We start from the raw sequence: 21,362 nt of genomic DNA on the forward strand, positions 1-21,362 counted from the left end.
AAAATATATTTTACTCCTTCAATACTTTGTCCATGAGTCATGAAGCTAAGATGCTGGCAATATATGATAAAAATGATAATGCGAGTCCTTCACCTCGATTTACTTTTTCAAGCATGCTCTGCTAGAATTCTCCTCTTGAGTGTGATTTGGGAACTATTAAAATTATATCAATGGTGACTTCAGTTCCAGAGGTTTGATTTTGTAAGCATTCCCGCGGGAACCAATTTTGGGTTGGAGATAGCACGAGGCCTACTACCAACTTATACTAAACTATGATTGTTGAAATTAATATTTTATAAATTATTAAATATGATATTTAATAATAAGTGTAACAATAATCTTCTAATATTTATTTAATTTCATTTCAAGGTTAAAAACTATCATATTGTTATTATAACAAAAATTGATAACAATTATTATTACTATTATATTAATTAAATAAACTATTTAATATCAAATTCATAATTTTAATTTTAGACACTTAAATACTTTTATGGTTTTTGATATTTAATCTATTTAAAATTATTATTATCAAATGTAAATTCGCATTCGCTTCCCATTCAAAAATAATGTGATTGGAAGATTATAGAAATTTAACGCGTGTACACATGCCTTCCTTATCATCCTTTTTGACGAATTTTAAATCACATGGTTCCTGAAATTAAATGCGCAATAATCCAAAAATGTATGTTTCAAGAGTAATAAGGCACAAAGCGAGGTTTTCGAAAGGAGACAGGCAAATCATTATCGAACGGGATTCAAAGATTGATGAAGGTTTCAACCCTCGCATGCTCAATATGATAAATTTTTACACGGATTCTAATTATTGTTAGAAAAAAAAAATTTAAAAATTTGATATACTGAAGCAAGAAATTTTTACTAATGCGCAAAAGACCAAAAAAATATGTTTCGAGTTTAACAGGAACAATGCAAGGTTTGCATCAGAACAGATTAACTAGCTCTGCTACCTGGGGCAGCATTACTACCATAGACGGAATAACGGCGGAAAATATAATGTATCAAGCTTAGAGCTCTTTCATATGCTTTAGTTAACATGGATATCCAACCAAATAAATATGACTACAAAACTGCAGATTTTTCGAACAAGTTTCGAAACAATCATCTTCTACGAAATAAAAAATGTAGAAAACAATCAAACGAGTTGGTAAAGAAATAATCAAAACTCACAGAGCTCGAATGTGTAAAATAGTATCAGTGGCGTAGCTCGCCTTGGAGGGACCTGTATCAAAATTAGTTGGGGACTCAAATTACGGTTTGGGTCTCCTTCAGTTTTAAAAAAAGTTCTTTGGAAATAGGATAGGATCATAATTAGATAGTAAACGTAAAATCAACATTAACTATGCAGAATCAGAATCATGACCTCTTAAAGGTAGATTACATGATGCTAAAGTAATTATAACATTAATTATACGATGCAATACATCTCTCCAGAATGTAATTTTACTATTGATTTCATTTTGCAATAAAATATCGATGGTATTTCCTTGTAACAAATTATTATAAAATAGTGATGCATTAATATACTGTTGTGAGTATTCATGGTCAAATATACAGTGCGTAAAATTAGCCCGGGGGCCCCGTATCATTGATATGGCTGATACGGCGGTAGCTACGCCCTTGAATAGTACCCAGAAGTGAAGAGTTGATAAAGGAGGGAGGTGGAAAAAAGTGGATACAGATTATGATCATGGCGAAATATAGCTTGCGATAGCGAATATCTTGTCCCCTATATTTTACTTAGATTCCATTCAAGATAACGTGGTTCGAATGAAAAAAGTTCACCGGTAAGCACAAGGAGTTCAACGTGAAACAATTTATCAACGATTTAATCAAATTAAATAAATAATAGATTTTTTGAAGGAATTAAAAGTAACTTACTTAAATATTTAATTAATAAAATCTATTGTTTCCACCGGCGCGTAGTGTCAAAAAATTCTTAATTTATTAAAATGTTTATAAACATTAAAGTCTAGTTATTTTAGTCAAGAACAAAATATTTATTTAGCAAACTACTCATAATAGGCTAACTGGTGAGTATATGATTAGTGAGTAAATTTTCATCACTGTTTTTCAAATATTTAATAGAAAACGGAAACACCCACTTAATATGTAAAATGAGAAAAGAAGAAGGAAATGGGAAAGAGAAATCAATGATTACTATAAACTTGATTACTATAAAAATGTCAATTTTCCTCATCAATTGTCCCTTTAAACTAGAATTTTTTATTTATTGAATGATTCTCATCGCCTAGACTATGAACGTATGGAAATTTTATTTAAACCCGGACTTAATAAAATGATTAAGGAATAATTTATGGTCGTATGAAGTCCAATGTAAAAAAAAAAATCTTGAATGATACACGAGAGACGTTTCAGAAAATAGATCAAATAAAGTGGAAACTTGCAAGACAGAATCACAGCTTGTTTTTTCACTTTATTTGTCTACAAAAATAAATAAATATTTGATTCGATTCGGCAGATATCCGATTCAAATTTTCATTATAATCTTCCAATTTCATTGTTTACAAACCGCAAAATCTTCTTGTTAAAGCAATGAATTTTAATTTGTATGCTTAATTTTTTAGTCGAGTATTTTGAGTCATTCAAATCAATTGATAAAGAGATTATGATCACAAAATACTTAAAGTATAGAATGTATTGATTATGTATTATTTCATTATTTATTTAGACTGTAAAAAAATCTATCTATTGATTAATAAAATACTTTCAATGAAATTTTTTTAACATATTTTGTTATGGCGTAGCTAGAATTTTATTTCGTTATTTCATACATTTCCGTTTGAAAAACACCTTAAAATTTGTAAAATTCTCCGTAAAAATGTATTATGGGTACATCGAAATTGAAAATGTATTGAGAAGAGTAGATACTATTATTGAAACGAAAAGTTTAAATCCTAGTGGCTGCTGCATTGTATAATGAAACTTGAAATTTATGCTGCATCTTTGAAATTTTCCACAGTTGTTTATTATATGTTGTAAAAACTTCCAAGCAAAAAATCGGCCACCAAGGGGGTGCTGAACCTCCTTTTTTTGGGATGAACTTTTGCTTGTACTTTTTTTTTATATGCTGCAAAGTTTTTTACTAATTTTTAAAAACTGATTAAAACTCCCCAACTACCCCCATAAAAGAGGTCGGCTGAGTGGCCGATTTTTTGGTACGAAGTTTTTACAACCTAATAAACAGCTGTAGAAACTTTCAAAGTTGCTTTTTTCTTTTTAGATATTTTATTGTACTATAAATGATTTTTTCTGGAATATATAATTAATAAAATAATTTTTTTTTTTTGTTAGGCATTTCAAAAAATATTTGCACTCAAACATTCGCAAACACGTTCAATAATCTATCTATTTTAACAGAAATTTAGGTGTGTTCATTGTATGACCTAGTTATTCTATTTACTTGTAGAATAGATAGTGCGCATCTCAAAAATATAATTTTCTAGAATTTTCGAAAACATAGATTACAATGTTTATTTTTAGAATTGAAAATACAGAAATATCTATTCTGTGCTAATTTAGTTATTAAAAATGTGTCTAATTTTACATAGTATTTAGAAAATAATTATTTTGAAATCTAGAAATTTATTTACGTTTATATTTTGTGACCTTTATGGCTTTATGTACTCAAAAAAATTGAGTATTTATAAAATATAAAATCAAAATATGATTAATCACATAAAAAGTATTTTGTCTTCATTCTATAATTTATGTGTAAAAAACAGGCTTGGATTTAAAATTTCTAGGGGTACTAAATTAAGTTAATCTTCTTTTTGAAATTATGTTATTTTTTAAAGTGTAAAAGTTCTTGGTTTCTGCCATAAACGTTATCCACAAAATACGTTTTTTTGACCCCATTTAGGTATAGACCCCTCTATAAATTATTAAAAATTTACAAAGAAACGATAACACTCTAAAGCAAAAACTAAAATGAAATTGGCAACCAACTGCAAAAGTCATGTCTCCATTGTTCACATAAGGATTTTTGTATGATTGCTATACCTACTTTTCAAGTTATCGAGCTTTCGATTAATATATTTCTCGAAACCTTGACAGGGGTTTTGCAGATCCTAGGGCGGTAAAGTCGAGATATAGATCATCCCTTCTGTTATTTGATCCGCATAATCGATTTTTTATATTATCAGATTCCCCGTGACACTTCACCCCAACCCTTTTTTAGAGGTTATACAAAAACACCCCTAATGTCAAGTGAATCTTAAGCATGAGTGGGGCTATGATATCCTCAAAAAACATAAGAAATAATCTAAATCTTTTAGAAACCTCTAATTGGTCATAAAACTTTTTATGTAAAAAGACACCTCTTATACAATGTTTGAGCTGTGTGCAAGAAAATTTTTATAGAAAAATTATTAACTAGTTTGCACAACTCCATGAAACCAGTAAGTGAAACTAGTTAATTATAACTGATAATCTTTCACCTAATTATTTATAAATATTTCAAGATAATTTTCATTTTTTTTGAAGTTGTATCGCGCAGATGCATGCACTAAGTGAATAAAAATTAAGCATTGATTATATGAATGTTAGTTTGGACAGTAGGCAAAACTCGTTCATTACACTAAAACAATGTACTAGGTCAATTTTTTTGTTTTGCAAAATAAACATGTTTCGTAAAGCAAGGTTGAAAGTTTAAACTGACGAAATTGCAATGTTGACAATTTGTATGTGTTTAGTGGAGAGCTTACCAAGACGCTGCAATGAAGGACGATTTGGTTGTTTTACCGCCCCAAAATATGACACAAAACATTTTGCAAAAATCGATATATTTTATTTATTTTCACATTCTAAAAATAGACTTTCTGCTTGATAACAAATTATCATTGTAAAAAGAAAAAAAACTCAATTAATTTCTTTTACAGACGGCAAAGTTTATAAAAAAATTTGTTTTTTTCAAAATTCATGGAAGTAAATTACTTACAAATAACATTTTAAACGGAGTTATCCATGAGTTTCTCAAGACAGCTTTCAGAGCTACTAACAATAACGTTCCCCATTTCATAAAAGGAATAAATGAATAAACATAAAAACACGAGGTTAATTCAAAATTTTAAAAGAGAAGAACTAAGTATTTCAAAACCATTACATGGATATTTGTTAATATTTTATATTTTATAAAAAATAACATTTATTCGGTAAATAGATGGATGAAGGTCGACCCTAATTTGGCTCTTAGACTATTTTTGTTATTTTAAGGATCAAATGTTAAATAAACGATTCAAATAATTGACTGATTTTGTAAAATTTAACGGATGTAAATCACGCAAGTCACTAAAAAAATTAAACTATTGACGTAAATATCGATTTTATCTATTAGTAAAAAAAAAATAGAAAAATTATGGATGTCCGAATCAACAATGTGTTAAAATGATAAAAATTATTATGATAAACTTGATAAAATCACGTGTAAGAAAATTTTCCCTACATAATTTTCGCAATAGAAATTGATGATAGTGTAAAAAATAGGTAGGTACTGATTAATAGTTTGGAAAGTTGTAATTTTTTTTAATTAATAGGTTCGATTGTACGTATGACAGAAAATTGGTAATTCTGTTTGTAACCTGTCTTGAGAAATATATAAGATTAATTAATTAATTAATTATAAAAGAAGCAAAAGCCCTCCATTGAATTAAAATTATTATTATCCAATTTTCGAAAGTTTTGAGGGCTAAACGAGCCACATTTTTAAGTATAAGTACTTTGATGACGCGAAAAGACGATTAAAATAGAAATTTTACCCGAAAAATTGGTGTATGGTTTTTGATAACTGATTTGAGATCATTTTCGACACAACATTCTGAGGAAAAAATTACAAAAATTAATGTTTGTATGCATATAATCTTATATATTATTTCTTTAGCCTGTTTTTTTTTTTTGCTTGTCCGCGAGTTCTTTCTAATTCCTTTATCAATTCCATGATTTACCCTTAATTTTAAAGCTTCTCGTGCTGGCTAAGAGCGAAAACCCACGGTATAAAAACGTACCGCATCGATTTGGTACACACCAATTTGCTTTTTAGATATAATTTTGTTCAGTATGTAATTTGTATATCATATCTGTAATAAAATTGCCTATACGCAATAAAAGAAAGTAAATCACTTTTGATATTTTGTGTCACTTATATATTACTTTTCTAGCCTGTTTTTAGCCACGAGTTTCCCTCCACTGCGGAATTCCGCACGTCTAGTAAATAATTTATTTCATTCATTATTATAAAAATAGTCTTTTTACATTCATAATAAAAAATTAATGTTTCACGTTATTTTACTTTTGTCATGAGGCACTTTTTATATTAATATTAAGTACTTATGTGTTTATATTTTATAATAAATGTATATTTAATATTGTATGTTTATATTTAATAGAAGAAGTTATTATTCATGGAAGTAAAAATAGTCCTTGATTAACTTGATATAAATAAAAATTTTGTTTTAAAGTTTAAATATTGAAACAAAAGGTTCCTCTATATTTTAAAGTTTATAGTAATTTTTTTAATTTTCCGCTTTCATTTAAAAATTAGGTCATGGATTTCATTTGATTAAATATGTTTCTCACGTGCCAATGACTTACATTAATAACAACGGACATTAATCGTGAACATAAAAAAATCGTGAACTCAAACTATTTCTTATAATTATTTTATTTACTGGGCAATAATGGAGATTCTAGAACAAGCATTATAAAAAAGTAATAAATTCCAAAGATCCAAAAATCCATCAATAGTCATCTAAAAGAAATGTTTGCGACTCGCTAGATTATGTAAATTAGCAACGCTTGTTAAAAACCAAAATTTTCAAATACCTATAACTATTGCCATGAAGCACGAAACTGTGAAAGTATCAAAGAATAAGTTAAAATACCTCCAACTATCTAAAACAGTCAAAAAATTTACTTTCTACAAAAAATTAAAAACAAATTTTATTATTATACACCGAAAATAATTAAATGATTATCAACATACTGTTGGCAATATTCCAGATCTCACAACAAATGTTCCAGAAGCAGAAAATTCAGGCCGTTGTTGTATCAATAATTGAAGGTATAAATTTATCTAAAATTAAAATAAAACAATAATAATAACTTTTATAAATTATATTTATTTTAATATTTGGAAATTACTTGAGTAATTTCAGCGGTAGTGAGTCCACTTGAATTATAAGAAAATAAGAATTCCATTATTTCATGATTCTAAAAAAGACCATAAAATTATTTTTCATACAAAATAAGGAAACATGCAAGTTGTATTTCGAAGTGGTGGTCGTATCCCGTACGACATGCTTATTAAAAAAACAGATACTACTAATCTTTGTAAAAATTCAGTAAAAGTTTTAACAATCTAGTCAAATAAATTATAATATTATAATATAGTACTTATAGTTTTATTGACTTTAAAAACTCAAATAACTAAGAAGGACTCAAATAACTAATAAGCGCACACCGCATAATGAAAATGGATATGTAGCTTAGGTAATGGTTTAAGGATGTACGAGCGCCAGGGCAATTTTGGATAAAAGGCTGTTTTTTTTTATGAAGTTGGACTAAGTCTAAATCAATTCTGAAAATTTTAGGTGGGTTGTCCGATTATTTAAATAAATAAATGACTGCAAAAGTAGGCATATTTAACATTGGTCTTATGGGAAAACGGTAAATGGATAATATGTTTCATAGATTTCACCAAAAACTAGTCGGTGGAAATTAAAAAAAAACTATTTAAATTAAAACCTCAATTAATTATTGAAAATAAAAAAAACCTGTTGTGTCCGACTAATTAAGAGTGTAACAAATTAAAAAAAAATTTTTTTTTTTCAATTTTGATGGTTAATTATGTTACTTGACAATATAAGACGAAAAGTAAGCATACATTTTTTCGATATCTGAAGTAATTTTTAAAATTACGAAAATTGAAAATTATGCTAAATTATTTAGCTTTCGATATTTCGAAAACTAAGGCAATTATCGAAAAATTTTATTCTTATTTTTCGTCTACATTCATCAAGTTATAACAAAATTCATCATCAAATAATGTATAAATTTATGCAAATAATGTATAAATAATTTCAACCACAAATCTAAACTAGCCTTGGTGCTTGTACTACCTTAACTTTTCACTATTACCTATTTTCAAGTTTTCACTATTTTTTTACTTTATATTTTCTATAAAGGCATTTATTCACTCAATTATTTTTTTAATTATTTTGTGAAGATTCGAAAGTATTCGAAGAAAGAAAAAAGCGCTAAGTAAACTTATTTTTCGAGCATCTTCTAAATTTAACTTTCATTACAAATTATAAAACGTAATGCTTTTCTGCTTGACTTTCCCATACCATGAGTATAGCTCAGAAACTAATTTATCGTTTTACTGATTCCAAGTTTCATGATATTCAAAATGAAGACACCCTCATATTTTCGTTATTTATAGAAATATCGATTTGAAATTTCTGCACAGTTATACAGGCTGATGGATTACTATCAAAGAAAACTATTAGAAAAAGTTATATACCGATTTTCAGAAGACATACGACGAAACAATTTTTGGGCAAAACTTTTCAGTCTGTTTTTGCAGAAACTGTACGGTTTGCGAAAAAATGTTACCTTTTTAATCAAAAAAACTTTCTAATTTAAGGTGTTCATCTATATATTACCAGGTATGAAATAGAGTCAGCTTTTCATTGAGCCTGAAAACCTAGGTCAAGTTTAATGTCTGCGTAAGCTATGGGGCTATAGATTTAACATTTTTAGCTTGAAAATATCGATAAAACATATAAAACTAAAAAAAGCACCCTGTATCGTTATCCACGTTCTTAATGTTAAATTGTTCTCTTTTTAACCCCCGAACTAAAAAAGGAGTGTTATAAGTGTGACCGCTATGGGTGTGGGTCTGACTGTCTGTGGCATCGTAGCGCCTAAACGAATGGACCGATTTTGATTTTTTGTTTTTGTTTGAAAGGTAATTTAATGGAGAGTGTTTTTAGCTATGTTTCAAGTGCGAATTAAAGGTTTCGTACCCGAAAAAACTAAAAATTGGCGATGATCTTCCTAATCGGCTCAATTTTGAAAAAGGCTTTAAGGAAAAGGGCAATTTAATGAAGAGTGATATAAGATATGTTTCAAATGTGAGTTCAGGGTTCCATACCCGAAAAAATAGTCGGAATTTTTTAAATTTTTTAAATTTCACTTGCACACAATGTACCTATTGCTAAAGTACACACAAAATTATACTTACAATACTGTACATACTCTCCAATTCAAACATCTCATAAATACATAAAATCAACAGTCCCGCAAATTCAATAACTTCCGATGAAATTACTTCAATTTCAGATTCTTCCAAAAATATTGATAATCGTGCAAAAACTATAAAAACTGTAAAATATAAAACTAATCCTAACGCCAGCAGATAATGTGGATTATGATATGAATTCATGTACAAATAATTGTAATAAATCGCTGAATATATGTTCCGTAATTGTGTTAATTTACAAATATTCTTATTATCACCAGTTTTCGCTACCAAATCAACTGGTGTAATAGTAGAAATTGATATATGATTTTCTAATTTCATTTGATTACATAGAATTATAGTCTTTATGTAATCATGATTTTCCAAAAATATTAATTTATACTCTTCAATTACAGTACAAAATAATGTGAATCGTAAATAAATAATTAAAAAAGTATAACATATTGAAAAACATTTGAAATAAATATCAAATATTTGTACATTTTCAATAAAATATAAAAAATATATTAATTCAAATATTGGTATTAATAACATAAAAATTATAAATCGAATAAAGTTGTATGTAATTTTGTTAAGCTTCATTTCCGTTTCTTTTGTAAGTATAGCACGGATATGGAAATTTTTTTCGTAAATTTGAAATAAACCTAAAAACAATAGAAAAACCAAATGAAAACAAACAATTGACTGAGTTAATTGTTGAAATACCATGTATAGACAGTGTTGATTACTCTATCACATTACACATATACAATAATACATACTATACAATTTGCGTCTAATTTGCGCTCTCACGGATAAAAAGTGATGTTTACGAAAAATTGTTTCAAACAAAAGTTGTTTATTTTTTTATAAGGAACTTTTTTTACATTTTGTTCTATCTCTAACGGTTTACAAGATGGGTCCTACGGACCTAAGACCGAATTTACCTAGGTTGCTCAATTACGAGCTCGACCTCACTTAACGTCCTAAGCACGCTATAAAAATTTCAGCTTTATATCTCTTTCCGTTTATGAGACAGACAGACAGACAGACAACCGGAAATGGACTAATTAAGAGATTTTATGAACATCTATACCAAAATTTTGTTCAGAGTATTAATATTTTTAAGCGTTACAAACTTGGGACTAAACTTAGTATACCTTGGTATATTTCATATACATGGTAAAAAAACTTGTGAATAGCAGAGCTCCATGTCTTAAGTCATATTTCTTTCTCATTATATATTTCTTAATCCGCGGTTTTACCCTCGATTAAAAGAGATTTTGAGAGTTTTTATCGTTACTGTGTAAATTAATCAAGCCTTCTTGAAAAAAATGCTTTAAAAATCTATTTCACAAACTTTTACAAAACCCTTTAAACGGTTCCTGATGTATGCTTAGCCCATTTTATGACTAAATTAGCAAAAAATTTACCCATGCAAAAAATTATTCCGAACCTCGCTCGTTAACAATACATTTTATCGGAATAAAAATAGCCTATATGCTATTTCAGACTATAATCTATCTCTGTGCCCAATTTCTCCACATTCGCTCAGTCGTTCTGACGTGATTGAGTAATAAATATCCATCTATTCATCCGAGTTTACACAATCATAATAAAATAGCTTAATACCCGCCCGCTTCGCGGGTATTAAAGACCACCCTGTTATAGTTTTCACCTCCCTTGCTCTCATTTAACCCCCTTGCGTAAGACTCAAAATAAGGGTAGAAATTGTTTTACACAGGTAAAATATATGTACAGAATTCAATGTTTTTAAATGTTATGTAGATTCATTGTTCTTTTCAATGTCCAACTGTTCTTTTACATTATATCAACGATTAGTATGAAAGCAAAAATCACTGGTAAAATCATCTAAATCAACACATTCAACACCCTCCACATGATGGGGGATCTTTTTACCTATTACAATTTTACATACAAAATAGGAATCATTTTAATGAATATAAAAGGGATCAATTCGTAACCACATATTTAATATCGTCGTAAAAACTGACCTTAAAATTTTTTTAAACGCCTATCAAAATGTGTTATAATCTTATTAAAAGTCAACAGAAGCCAAGGGTAAAACATCCAGCTGGCAAAAACTAACACAAAAAAAGAAATTTTACGTTGAAATTTGTCTTACCATAGATCATGAGCGGTAAAATTAGTAAGTCTTTATTGAATGATTAATTTGATCACGCGGAAGCCATTTATCGATAAACATACTAGATAGGTATTCTTTATAGAAAATAAAAAGAATACCTATCGTTTTTAGGGCCTCTAAATTAAAAGCGATAAGCGCTTGCATTGTTTCAAGAAGCCGCTGGTCGTATATCGGCAGCTGGCCAATTTTTATGTTTCTATTATTTTAAAGATTTATTCTTATATGATGGTCATATAAATTATATACCATCTACTTAAACTGATTATCTGTATCAACCATATTGGCACCTAGAGGTAATAGTTTGCAATCGGGTTTTTCATTTACACACAATAATTACCTTCTAATTCAGTTTTAACTGATTTCATTATCACTAATGTTGCTAAAACACAATACAATGATGTAAAAATAATGCCTAGGTGTATACAATAAGTGAATATAATTAATCCCGATATTGTTTCATAAACAATCACAAATGCATAAGCTGTTTTTAAAAATAAACTAACATTTACTAGCAATGCAATTAAATTCATAAATAACATTAATTTATCCAATTCTATTGAATATTTATTTGCTTTATTTTTATTATGTTGGCATTTTAATTTGAAAGGGAATAAACCAAAAATTGAGCATATTTTATAGAATACTTTTACGCCACATACAAAACAACCATTTTGTTGTGATTTATACATGTTTTTCGAGTAACTGAAAACATATAGTATCTTTCTCTTCGTTTGATTATTGTTATTATAATGTAAGATGTTATCTTTAGATTATAAATTTATAATAGTAATTGCATTTATTGTAAAGATAAATGTATATTAAAAGTAAATTAATAATAAATTATTAATAATAATAATTTCTTTATGATTTTATTTTTGTTTTATTGTTGACCGATAATTAAATTACGTAAATGCTATATCTATTGCCTACACTAAATAAATAAAACATGAACACTAGGAACATCAGTAAAACATGCTTGTTGCGTGTATCCTTCTGTTATGTAAAGAATTATCAGAATCATCGTAATAAAACATGAATATACAAATAATTTAGTTTAAAGGAACGATAATATAGATAAACGTTTCAAAAGTAAAATAACTATCTTAAATATTATCAACGATTAAAAAACATTAACCATCAAAATGAAATCATTCTTTATTGCGTTTTTAAGTGCTTGTATCAAGTAATTACTAATTTAAATCTCAGCCATTGCCTTTAATTAAAAATACTAAAATTCGACAGCAAAAAGATACTAAAATTCGAAAAAAAACAACAACAAAAAACTAAAGTGAATACATTGTTTATGTTTTCTAAAATAGCATAGGCAATATATATTACATCAATGAAAATATTATGTATTCACTACTCTCTTTCTACTTTTCGATTATTTTAAGATATTTATTGTTAAATTTGTGATTATTTATTATTAAATAAATAATATTATTAAATTCGTGATTATTTAATAATCACAACATGACCAACCACAAGGCAGAGGGCAAAGAACAAATCTGCTACTTTTATCTTCAAATGAATTCTAATTAAGTTTTTTTATGGCTCTAAATACCGTAGGTAAATGAATATCAAGGTTTGGGGATTTTTTTAGTTTGCCGAAATAAGAATTTTGCATGTTTATCGACACCCTTTATAAACTAGCAAAAAATCTAGATCACAAAGTATATACTTTCTTTATTTCCGATTTAGTTTTAAAATCGTGTTCGTTTAACGCTTGGCCAAGTTTACGAGATATTAACTAAAATTAAAAACAAGTGCGATATTTAACAGAATTATTTCAGGTGATATCTCGAAAGCTACGTATCCAGTCATTAAAAGTGAATCCCACTTCTGTTTGTTTGTTTGTTTTTTTTTTTTTTTGTTTTTTTTTTTTTTTAAATCAAAAACAGGAATAATCGATTCGCATATCCTTTTATTTATATAATGGGCCCTCTACTGTAAAAAAATAATAATCAATGTATATGTAATTGCAAGTAAATATAATAAACTGAACAAATTATTTAACCTAACAAAGTAAATTTACTCTGGTAAGTTATTAAAATGAATAATTAAATGAATCTGAAGATTTCAATCAACAAATTTAGATTTAAATTAAAAATCAATAATTATTAACAAACAATAATATTACATCAACAATCGAGTACGGTCGATGTAATTCAAAAAGTCTCCGCCAAGTTCACATGGGATTGTAAAATTACGTAATTTGTACCATTTGTACAATAAATGCACAATAATGAGTATAGGAATTTATTAAAAACACAAATATCCCCAAATAAAATACAGTATTTCCATGTATTATAAAAACTACATGTAATCAAATAAAATGAGTGATATTTGAGTGATAAAAAACTCAGAACAAAAATCTTATCAGTGTAATAATAAATTCAATCAAATTTCATATAATTTTCATAACATTTCATACAATCTTACATTTCACAATGTCGAATGTAGTTGACGAACAACCCCCGGTACAAAAGTTATTAATACCAAGTCCTATTATAACGAAACGAACTCGAACTGCTTCAACGTAAGTACAAAATTTGGCAAAATAAATATCATTTTATATTAAATTAAATTTAAAATTTAGATCTGCTCGTGCATCAGAGCGTCCTGAATCTAACGGAGTCATAAAATCTTTTTGTCGAGCTAAAGGTCATGGTTTTGTTCAACCTAAAGACGGTGGAGAAGATTTATTTGTTCATATATCTGAGTAAGTTGTTTACATTTCACTTTTTTAAGTTCTCTCAAAATAATATTAATTAACATTTTCAAGGTTATTTTCTTTTATAGTAATGAGTAAGTAAGTATTAATTAAGTATGCAAATCGATCTTCAGATAATTAACGTTTAAATTATTAGCTTATGTTATATTAATAAGATATTTTTTAATAAATTACCGTAAATTAATATTTCCTATGATAAAATATAATTGTTTTCTATAAAAATACTATTACGATGCTAATACAATATTATTAAAAGGGTAAATAAGGGCTCGAGTACGGTTTCACAATTTGCTAATGGAAGTTGATCAAATGCATCAAAATAAAGCGACAATGGAAAATATAATTCATCATAAGTCTGTCTGTTACCATAGAAATCATAATTATTATTCACAATTGAATACGAGAATTGGAAGGAAACACGATCATTTCGGAAGAGAGAAACTAGTAAATAATCATTCAATTCAGACTAGCCTAATATAAAAAAGCATCCTGAAAGTACGTTCTAGCAAAAAAAAAACTATAAACGTATTTAGTTAGCTTTTAAAGTTCGATATTTCGGGAACCAAGCGAGATGTCGAAATATTCTACATTTTTGCTTAATTTTGACATGTTTGGCAAAATTTCAGTTATTTGAATTTCTTCGAACATACCTTGAGAATATATTGCACTAATTTTAATGTTAAAGGGCTTACTTATTTATAGTTTATACCTTGGTAGAAAGGTATATTCTAGTTCTACCAAGATTTATACCAATCGGCCAAAAGTGTAGTTCCGAATCATAAATTTCATTAGATCCTGCTTCATATGTACCGAAAATGATTAGAGCTATTTATGTCTGGTTCTGTTATTTAGTTAATGGCCAAATTGTTGACGAGATTGAGCCATAAAAAATGGTTCAAGGGGAAGGGCTAAACAAATATTGCAAATGTAAAAATCAAAAAACTAAATAAATAGAAAAACACTTAAAATTAGACAGTTTTTCCTTATAAGATTACTAAAAAATTTTTTTCGAAAAACAAATACTTTCGGCAGAAACTGATTGTATGGGATGTTTTTTTCATAAGCAATTATCTAATTTAAAATGACCTTCTATGTCCTACTAGCTATGAAGTAGAGACTGACTGAATAAGCTACTTTTGGCTGCAATCAGAAGTTATCAATCGATTCAGCATGGTCGATTTATTTGTAAAATATTGCAAGTTCCAAACTCAATTGCATATTTTTGATATTTCATGAGGTGTACGGGTAACCTAAAAAATCCGTTATACCGTTATCGGAATATTTTTGCAACATATGTAGATAATATTTTATTTTTACTAAATTATTGTTTTTTTTTTTTTCAACAGCATCGAAGGAGAATATGTTCCATTGCCTGGAGATGAAGTGAAATACAGATTATGTCCGATACCACCGAAATTTGAAAAATTTCAAGCTGTTCAAGTTCATATTATTAATTTGACACCAGAAGTTCATTTAAAATGGGACTGTTTACCATCTGAACACTAATCATTATTCATGTGTCATAATTTTTTTTTTTTTATTTTAAAATATTGAAAAAACAAAAAAAGTATTATATTTTGATATGTTGTATGTATTTCATTGTTGGAAGAAAAGTCATTAATAATTTTTGAAAATTTATTGTTTACAATGCCGAAAATTGTAAATCATTTAAAAAAAGATATTTTAAAACCATTACATTTTATATACGAAATAAAATATTTCCAATATTATATTTGTTTATTTTATTTGTAATAATAAGTTTAATATTGAAAACATTATTTATAACCTCAGGTACCTTTAAGTTAGCGGAACAACGAGTTATTATAAATATTTATCTTTCTCGGAAAAACAGAAATGGTAACCAAAGGTCGGTTTGTTTCTTACTTTGAAGTGTCGATTTTTTGTTTTAAAATAGCATAAAATAATATAATGTAAAATACTAATGAGATTTTTTCCTCGTGAGATAAATGTTAACTTCTTATTTAATTCTATTCTATCATTTTGTCAAAGGTACAAATCGCAGTGAGAACCTACCTTATTTAATAAGCAGTCTATATTTATTTAATAAGTCTATAGATACAGCCAAGGAATTCCACTATTTTTGAAAAAGTACTTCAAAATGTTGATTTTGCTAATAAAAAGCCACCAAAAATTTATTTCGGAAAAATACACACGCTTTCTTGCCAAAAACTTAAATTAAATTTTAAACCTTTCTTAAACTGTCAAAAACGCGGGCTTCCAATTTGATGACGTAATATGGGTATCACTATACGAAACATGAAGGTTATAAGAAGGAGAACGATCGCTATAGAAAATATTGTCCCCGAAATATGGATAAAATAAGTGAGGCGCTGCGACCGCTAAGTAGTATCAATAAAAGCGGGCTGTTGTGCGCTAATTTGAAATGATATATCAATTTGTACATAATGCAACTAACTTCATCTACTTGTACTCATAAACAGCTAACTTCGCATATACTACTTCTTGATGACAGCGCGGCTGGTGGCTGAAAAATGAACTATAAATTCTACAAATTTTCAGGGACAGACGCGCTAATGCTTTAACACGTAGCGATGGTTCTCCTTCTTTATAACCTTCATGATAAGAAATAACACAAATAAGCTTGACAGATACATTCATAGACATCTGATTATAAGAAATATAAATACTTATTATCTATGTTTATATTATACCCAGCTGTCTACACTGAACTAAATGATGGTCTATGACTCATACCGCTATGACATCACAGCGGGGCTTACCCGCGTTTTAGGTCACGTAATATACAGTTTAAAAATTACGATTTTTAATTTTAATATTTTAAAAGAAAAACGTGCTTTTATGACTCGAAATTAGAATATTTAAGTATATTTTTACATAAATTTTAACTTTTTTCAAATTTCATGATTTATTTTTGATTAACGATAATATCCTATTAAGATTAGCTGTTTAATGATACTAGGTTGAACATAGTAAAAAATTGGTATAATCTTGTGCGTTTCCCCTATTGTGTAACGGTAACGTAGGTTCTGGGTTTATGGAGACCCATCTCGTGTGTCTACCGCATCAACTGACGGCAACTCTTTATTATTTATCGCTATCTCCTTCAATCTTATTATGTGGAATCCTTATTTATAAGGATATACGACTCATTATGTGGAATCCTTATTTATACGGATATATAACTATCACGAGTATGACAGAGTACATGCATTAAGCAATGCATCTAAATAAGAGGTATTATAGATGTTATATGAAATTGCAAAAGTGACTTGTATCGTGGCTTCGATGTCTTTTAAGCTATACGACAATTATTCTGTTGTGTGCCTGCAGAGAGTGGGGGTCAATACATGTATATAATACCTCTCACTTAGTTGCATTGCTTAACGCATGTAGTCTGTCATACTCCTGATATTTATATGCCTAGATGTAAATCGAACTAGTGGTATATTCCACTAAAATAATAATCTAAACAAATTTCAGTTCAACATCGCTTCGGTAAAAAAAAGCAGTTATTACACACTTCTAAGCGCGAAATAGTGCATTTTAGTTTTTTAATACTGTTATATTTAGCCAGGAGGCACACGGGAGTTTAAAAAACGTACCTTATCACATTAGGTTGTGAGCGAACTTTAAACTTTTTTATTAAGGCTGTTGTATCGCTATGGGCATAGTGTCAGAAAATTCTAAATTTTTGTATATTATAAAGGATATAAAAATTTGAAGTCGATTAAACGTCTCTAACTTGAGATAAATTTAATTAAAGTTCGGATAATTAACAGGGAGAGCATAAGAGAGGTTGTGTTTTTAACAAATTTTTTAATTCTGGAAGAAAAACTAATTGATATTGATACATTTGTTCTGAGTTAAAAAAAAAAAATTATTGACCGTTTACTTAGTGAGATATAATAACGCAAAGTTAATTAATTATATTGTTGAACAGAAACGACTATAGTTAGAGGATTCGTGATTGAAGAGAGATATCTTTATTAACAAAATTGTACACAATATATTGCATGAGAAATAGTTGCGTGGTATTGTAAAGCTAAAAGTAACACATTGAGGACAAACTTGTTAGGTATACTCTTACTGTGCATATAAACCAAAACTTTTTTACAATACTGTAGGGAGACAACAGCCTTAATCATAAAGGGCCTTGCAACACCAAAATACATGTTTTAAAAATTAGGAAAAATTGTTTTATTCTCCATTAAAAAATCTTGAGTTTAAAAATATTATATACATTAGGACAGAACGTTTAAAGAACACATCAACAGACTACTTTTTTTCCCAACACTATATTTTATCTATGATTTTTTATGAATGGATTCGTTTTATGAAGAATGAAGATAGTCATTAACCATTTGACAGAACTCCCTGGATTCCCCTAAATCATTAGTAGTGTTCTGCTTTTTCGTGTGCTGTCAGTTTGTGTGTCGTTTCATGAAAAAAAATTTTTTATATTCAATATTGTAAGTGAAAAATGTCTTCAGAAATCGATGAAAGGTAATATTTTCATAAAACTTAAATTAAAATACATTAAAACTAAAATATTTCTCAATTTTTTAAGGGTGAAAGATGAAATCGAAGCTTTAGAAGCAATTTTAATGGATGATGTTACCATTCAATATAACGAAAAGTATAAAAAATCATTGTTGAAAATTCGTAATAAATTTTATAAATGTAAATTTAAATTTTAGAGGGTGCCCTGAAAGCATAACAACCGTAGTGTTTCCATCAACTGCAGATGATGCTAATCAACAATTTGTTTGTGTTACTTTAGAAGTGATAGTAACACCTAATTATCCTGATTGTGAACCAATAATTAAACTACGTAATCCTAGAGGTCTAGATGATGGTACTATTGAAAAATTAAATCAGGATATTAAGGATAAATGCGTTGAGTTCATTGGACAATCTGTTATTTTTGAATTAATTGAAGTAAGTTTTATATCAGAAATAAAATAAGTTATTTATTTATGACGAAAAAATCGATTTTTGAGATACATTATTATTTTTTTTAGTTAATTCGAGAAAGGTTGACGGATAGTAATATGCCAAGTTGCCAATGTGCAGTCTGTTTATACGGATTTATAAATGGTGATCAATTTACTAAAACTGAATGCTACCATTATTTCCATTCGTACTGTTTGGCGTGTCATCTTACGAATACAGAACGGTTGTATTATGAAGAGCAAGAGAAATTACCAGCTTGGCAGAAAGTTAATAAAAGTTTCCAGGTATTTAACAATTTTTTCATTTTTTGAAAAACTAAAAATATAATATACAGTTAAAACTAAAAATATAATAACTTGTATGTAATTTTTTTTAACAGCCAACATGCCCTGTATGCCGTGAACCGATTAATTGTGATTTGGCTTCGTTAAAAGCTGCTGCACCTCCGTTAGAAGTTGAAAATGCTAGACAATTTGAAGCGACAGCGGAATTACGTGCACTTCAAGCTCAAATGGCAGCGTTATATATATATCAACAGAGCCGTGGTGGCATTATTGATGTTGAAGCTGAAGAAAGTAAATTAGTATTAGTTACTGGTGATCCATCTCTAGAAGAAGATGATATTTCAAATGATCATTCTGTAAGTAAAATTCACAAATTGTTTTTAGATTTATAGTCTATATAGTACTTTTGAGAATTTAGATACCAGTGGATTTAATAAGCACGGTTAAATGTATTCGATTTTTTTATTTTTTGGGGTCAAAGTTTTCTTATGAGTTATTCAAAGGAGTCCCTTAAATTTTTTGTTTGTTTCCAATTTCGATAAAACTCTGAACATAAGGTAATTTTGACTCCAAAAAATATAAAAATCGGGTGCATATGAATACCAGATTAGCAGTTCTCGAGATATTCCTGAAAATCACTACAAAATGTAGGGATTATTGTGGAATTCGGACATTATCATAAAAAATATTCGATCAATCATCAAAAAATTTATATCTTCAATTTGTTATTGTGCTAGGATAATTTGGGCCCAAAAATGACGAAAATTCAGTTCATTTATCTGTCAGCAGACAATTTTTAAACAAATAGTCTGAAATCGATCCGAGTTAATGCTCTTTGCATGAATTATCCGATTTTTGAATTTATTGGATCAAAATTATGATATATCCCGAGTTGTATAAAATTCTAAAACAAAAAAGCTGTTTGTAATTTCTTCTAATTTTTCAAAGGATACCCCATTAGAAAATTGCGAAAGTTGATTAATTTGATCACTCTGTACATGTTTTCTTTCCAGTTTTATAACTAAAATTTATTCGCCACGCTATATCTTGGAGGTTTTAAAAAATAACCTTTACTATTACAGTCTGAAACACCACCTGGACCAAGTATTCGACAACACCATTCAAATTCAGTACCACAAAATCATCGTAACAATACATCAAATTGTGTATCACAAAATAAATCACAATCGCAGCAGCAACCGCAACAAAATAAACAACAAAAACAACAGAATCAAGAAAAAATACAAGAAGAGGAAGAACAAGACTCACGCCATTCACATAAATATTATAGAGGTTTTAATCGTAATGGACGTAGGGGACGTGGTCGTTATTCTCGTCATAATTCAAACAGATAACGGTGGCTTATCTTTTGGCCTATCACTGTTAAATAACACATGATGATATTTATTATTTTAAAGTAAAATTTAAAAAAAAAAAAAACTAGTTGAATTATCAACTAACGCTAATGTTCTTTTTTTTTTTTAATATATAACAAAAACGTAAATTTTCAACTCAAATTTATTATAACTCAAAAAATGTTTACTACACATTCAAATTGATGTTCAATTTATTTTAAATCGTGATGGAAAGTGTGAAATATCATAATTTTATTTATTTTAAGTTGACTTTGGACAGAACGAAGTAAGTGTGAAAATGAAACTTTTCATACATGTCATTTTAGGCGCTAATGAAATGAATTTCTCACCTTTAAGTCTAGTTTGTTAATCTTTAATTAAATTAAGGAGGTTAATGCTTTGGCAGCTGATTAGTTCGACATGCAAACTTTAATTTCAAAATCAGAATATTGTTTTAAGAAATAGTAATCAAAAGTAATTGTTTTAATTTACCTATACAGCATGTTCTGTAATTGTCTGAAGAACTTCCTGAATTAGCTTGCTTATCAAGACGAACTAAAAAGCTCTTTACCAAACTTCAATCGGGGGC

At 28.1% G+C, this 21,362-nt stretch overlaps 2 protein-coding genes across 3 annotated transcripts; both read left to right on the forward strand.

Moving 5' to 3' along the window:
- Window positions 1–13,728: 13,728 nt before the first annotated feature.
- On the forward strand, window positions 13,729–15,825 carry LOC123293300 (cold shock domain-containing protein CG9705). The gene is made up of 3 exons (XM_044874073.1): window positions 13,729–13,983; window positions 14,044–14,166; window positions 15,525–15,825. The coding sequence occupies exons 1-3, from the start codon at window positions 13,895–13,897 to the stop codon at window positions 15,682–15,684; spliced, it is 372 nt and encodes a 123-aa protein (XP_044730008.1). The 5' UTR covers window positions 13,729–13,894; the 3' UTR covers window positions 15,685–15,825.
- Window positions 15,826–17,398: 1,573 nt separating this feature from the next.
- LOC123293391 (E3 ubiquitin-protein ligase RNF25) lies at window positions 17,399–20,845 on the forward strand. Of its 2 annotated transcripts, none has more exons than XM_044874199.1 (6): window positions 17,399–17,415; window positions 18,749–18,817; window positions 18,879–19,119; window positions 19,203–19,418; window positions 19,514–19,774; window positions 20,501–20,845. In XM_044874199.1, exons 1-6 carry the CDS (start codon window positions 17,399–17,401, stop codon window positions 20,771–20,773), a joined length of 1,077 nt encoding a protein of 358 aa, XP_044730134.1. In that variant the 3' UTR covers window positions 20,774–20,845. The 2 variants fall into 2 exon arrangements, with proteins under 2 accessions (XP_044730134.1, XP_044730133.1); XM_044874198.1 differs by lacking the exon at window positions 17,399–17,415 and adding an exon at window positions 18,608–18,684.
- Window positions 20,846–21,362: the final 517 nt, after the last annotated feature.

This window comes from Chrysoperla carnea, chromosome 2 (genome assembly GCF_905475395.1).
Source record: "Chrysoperla carnea chromosome 2, inChrCarn1.1, whole genome shotgun sequence".
Classification (NCBI taxonomy): Eukaryota; Metazoa; Arthropoda; class Insecta; order Neuroptera; family Chrysopidae; genus Chrysoperla; species Chrysoperla carnea.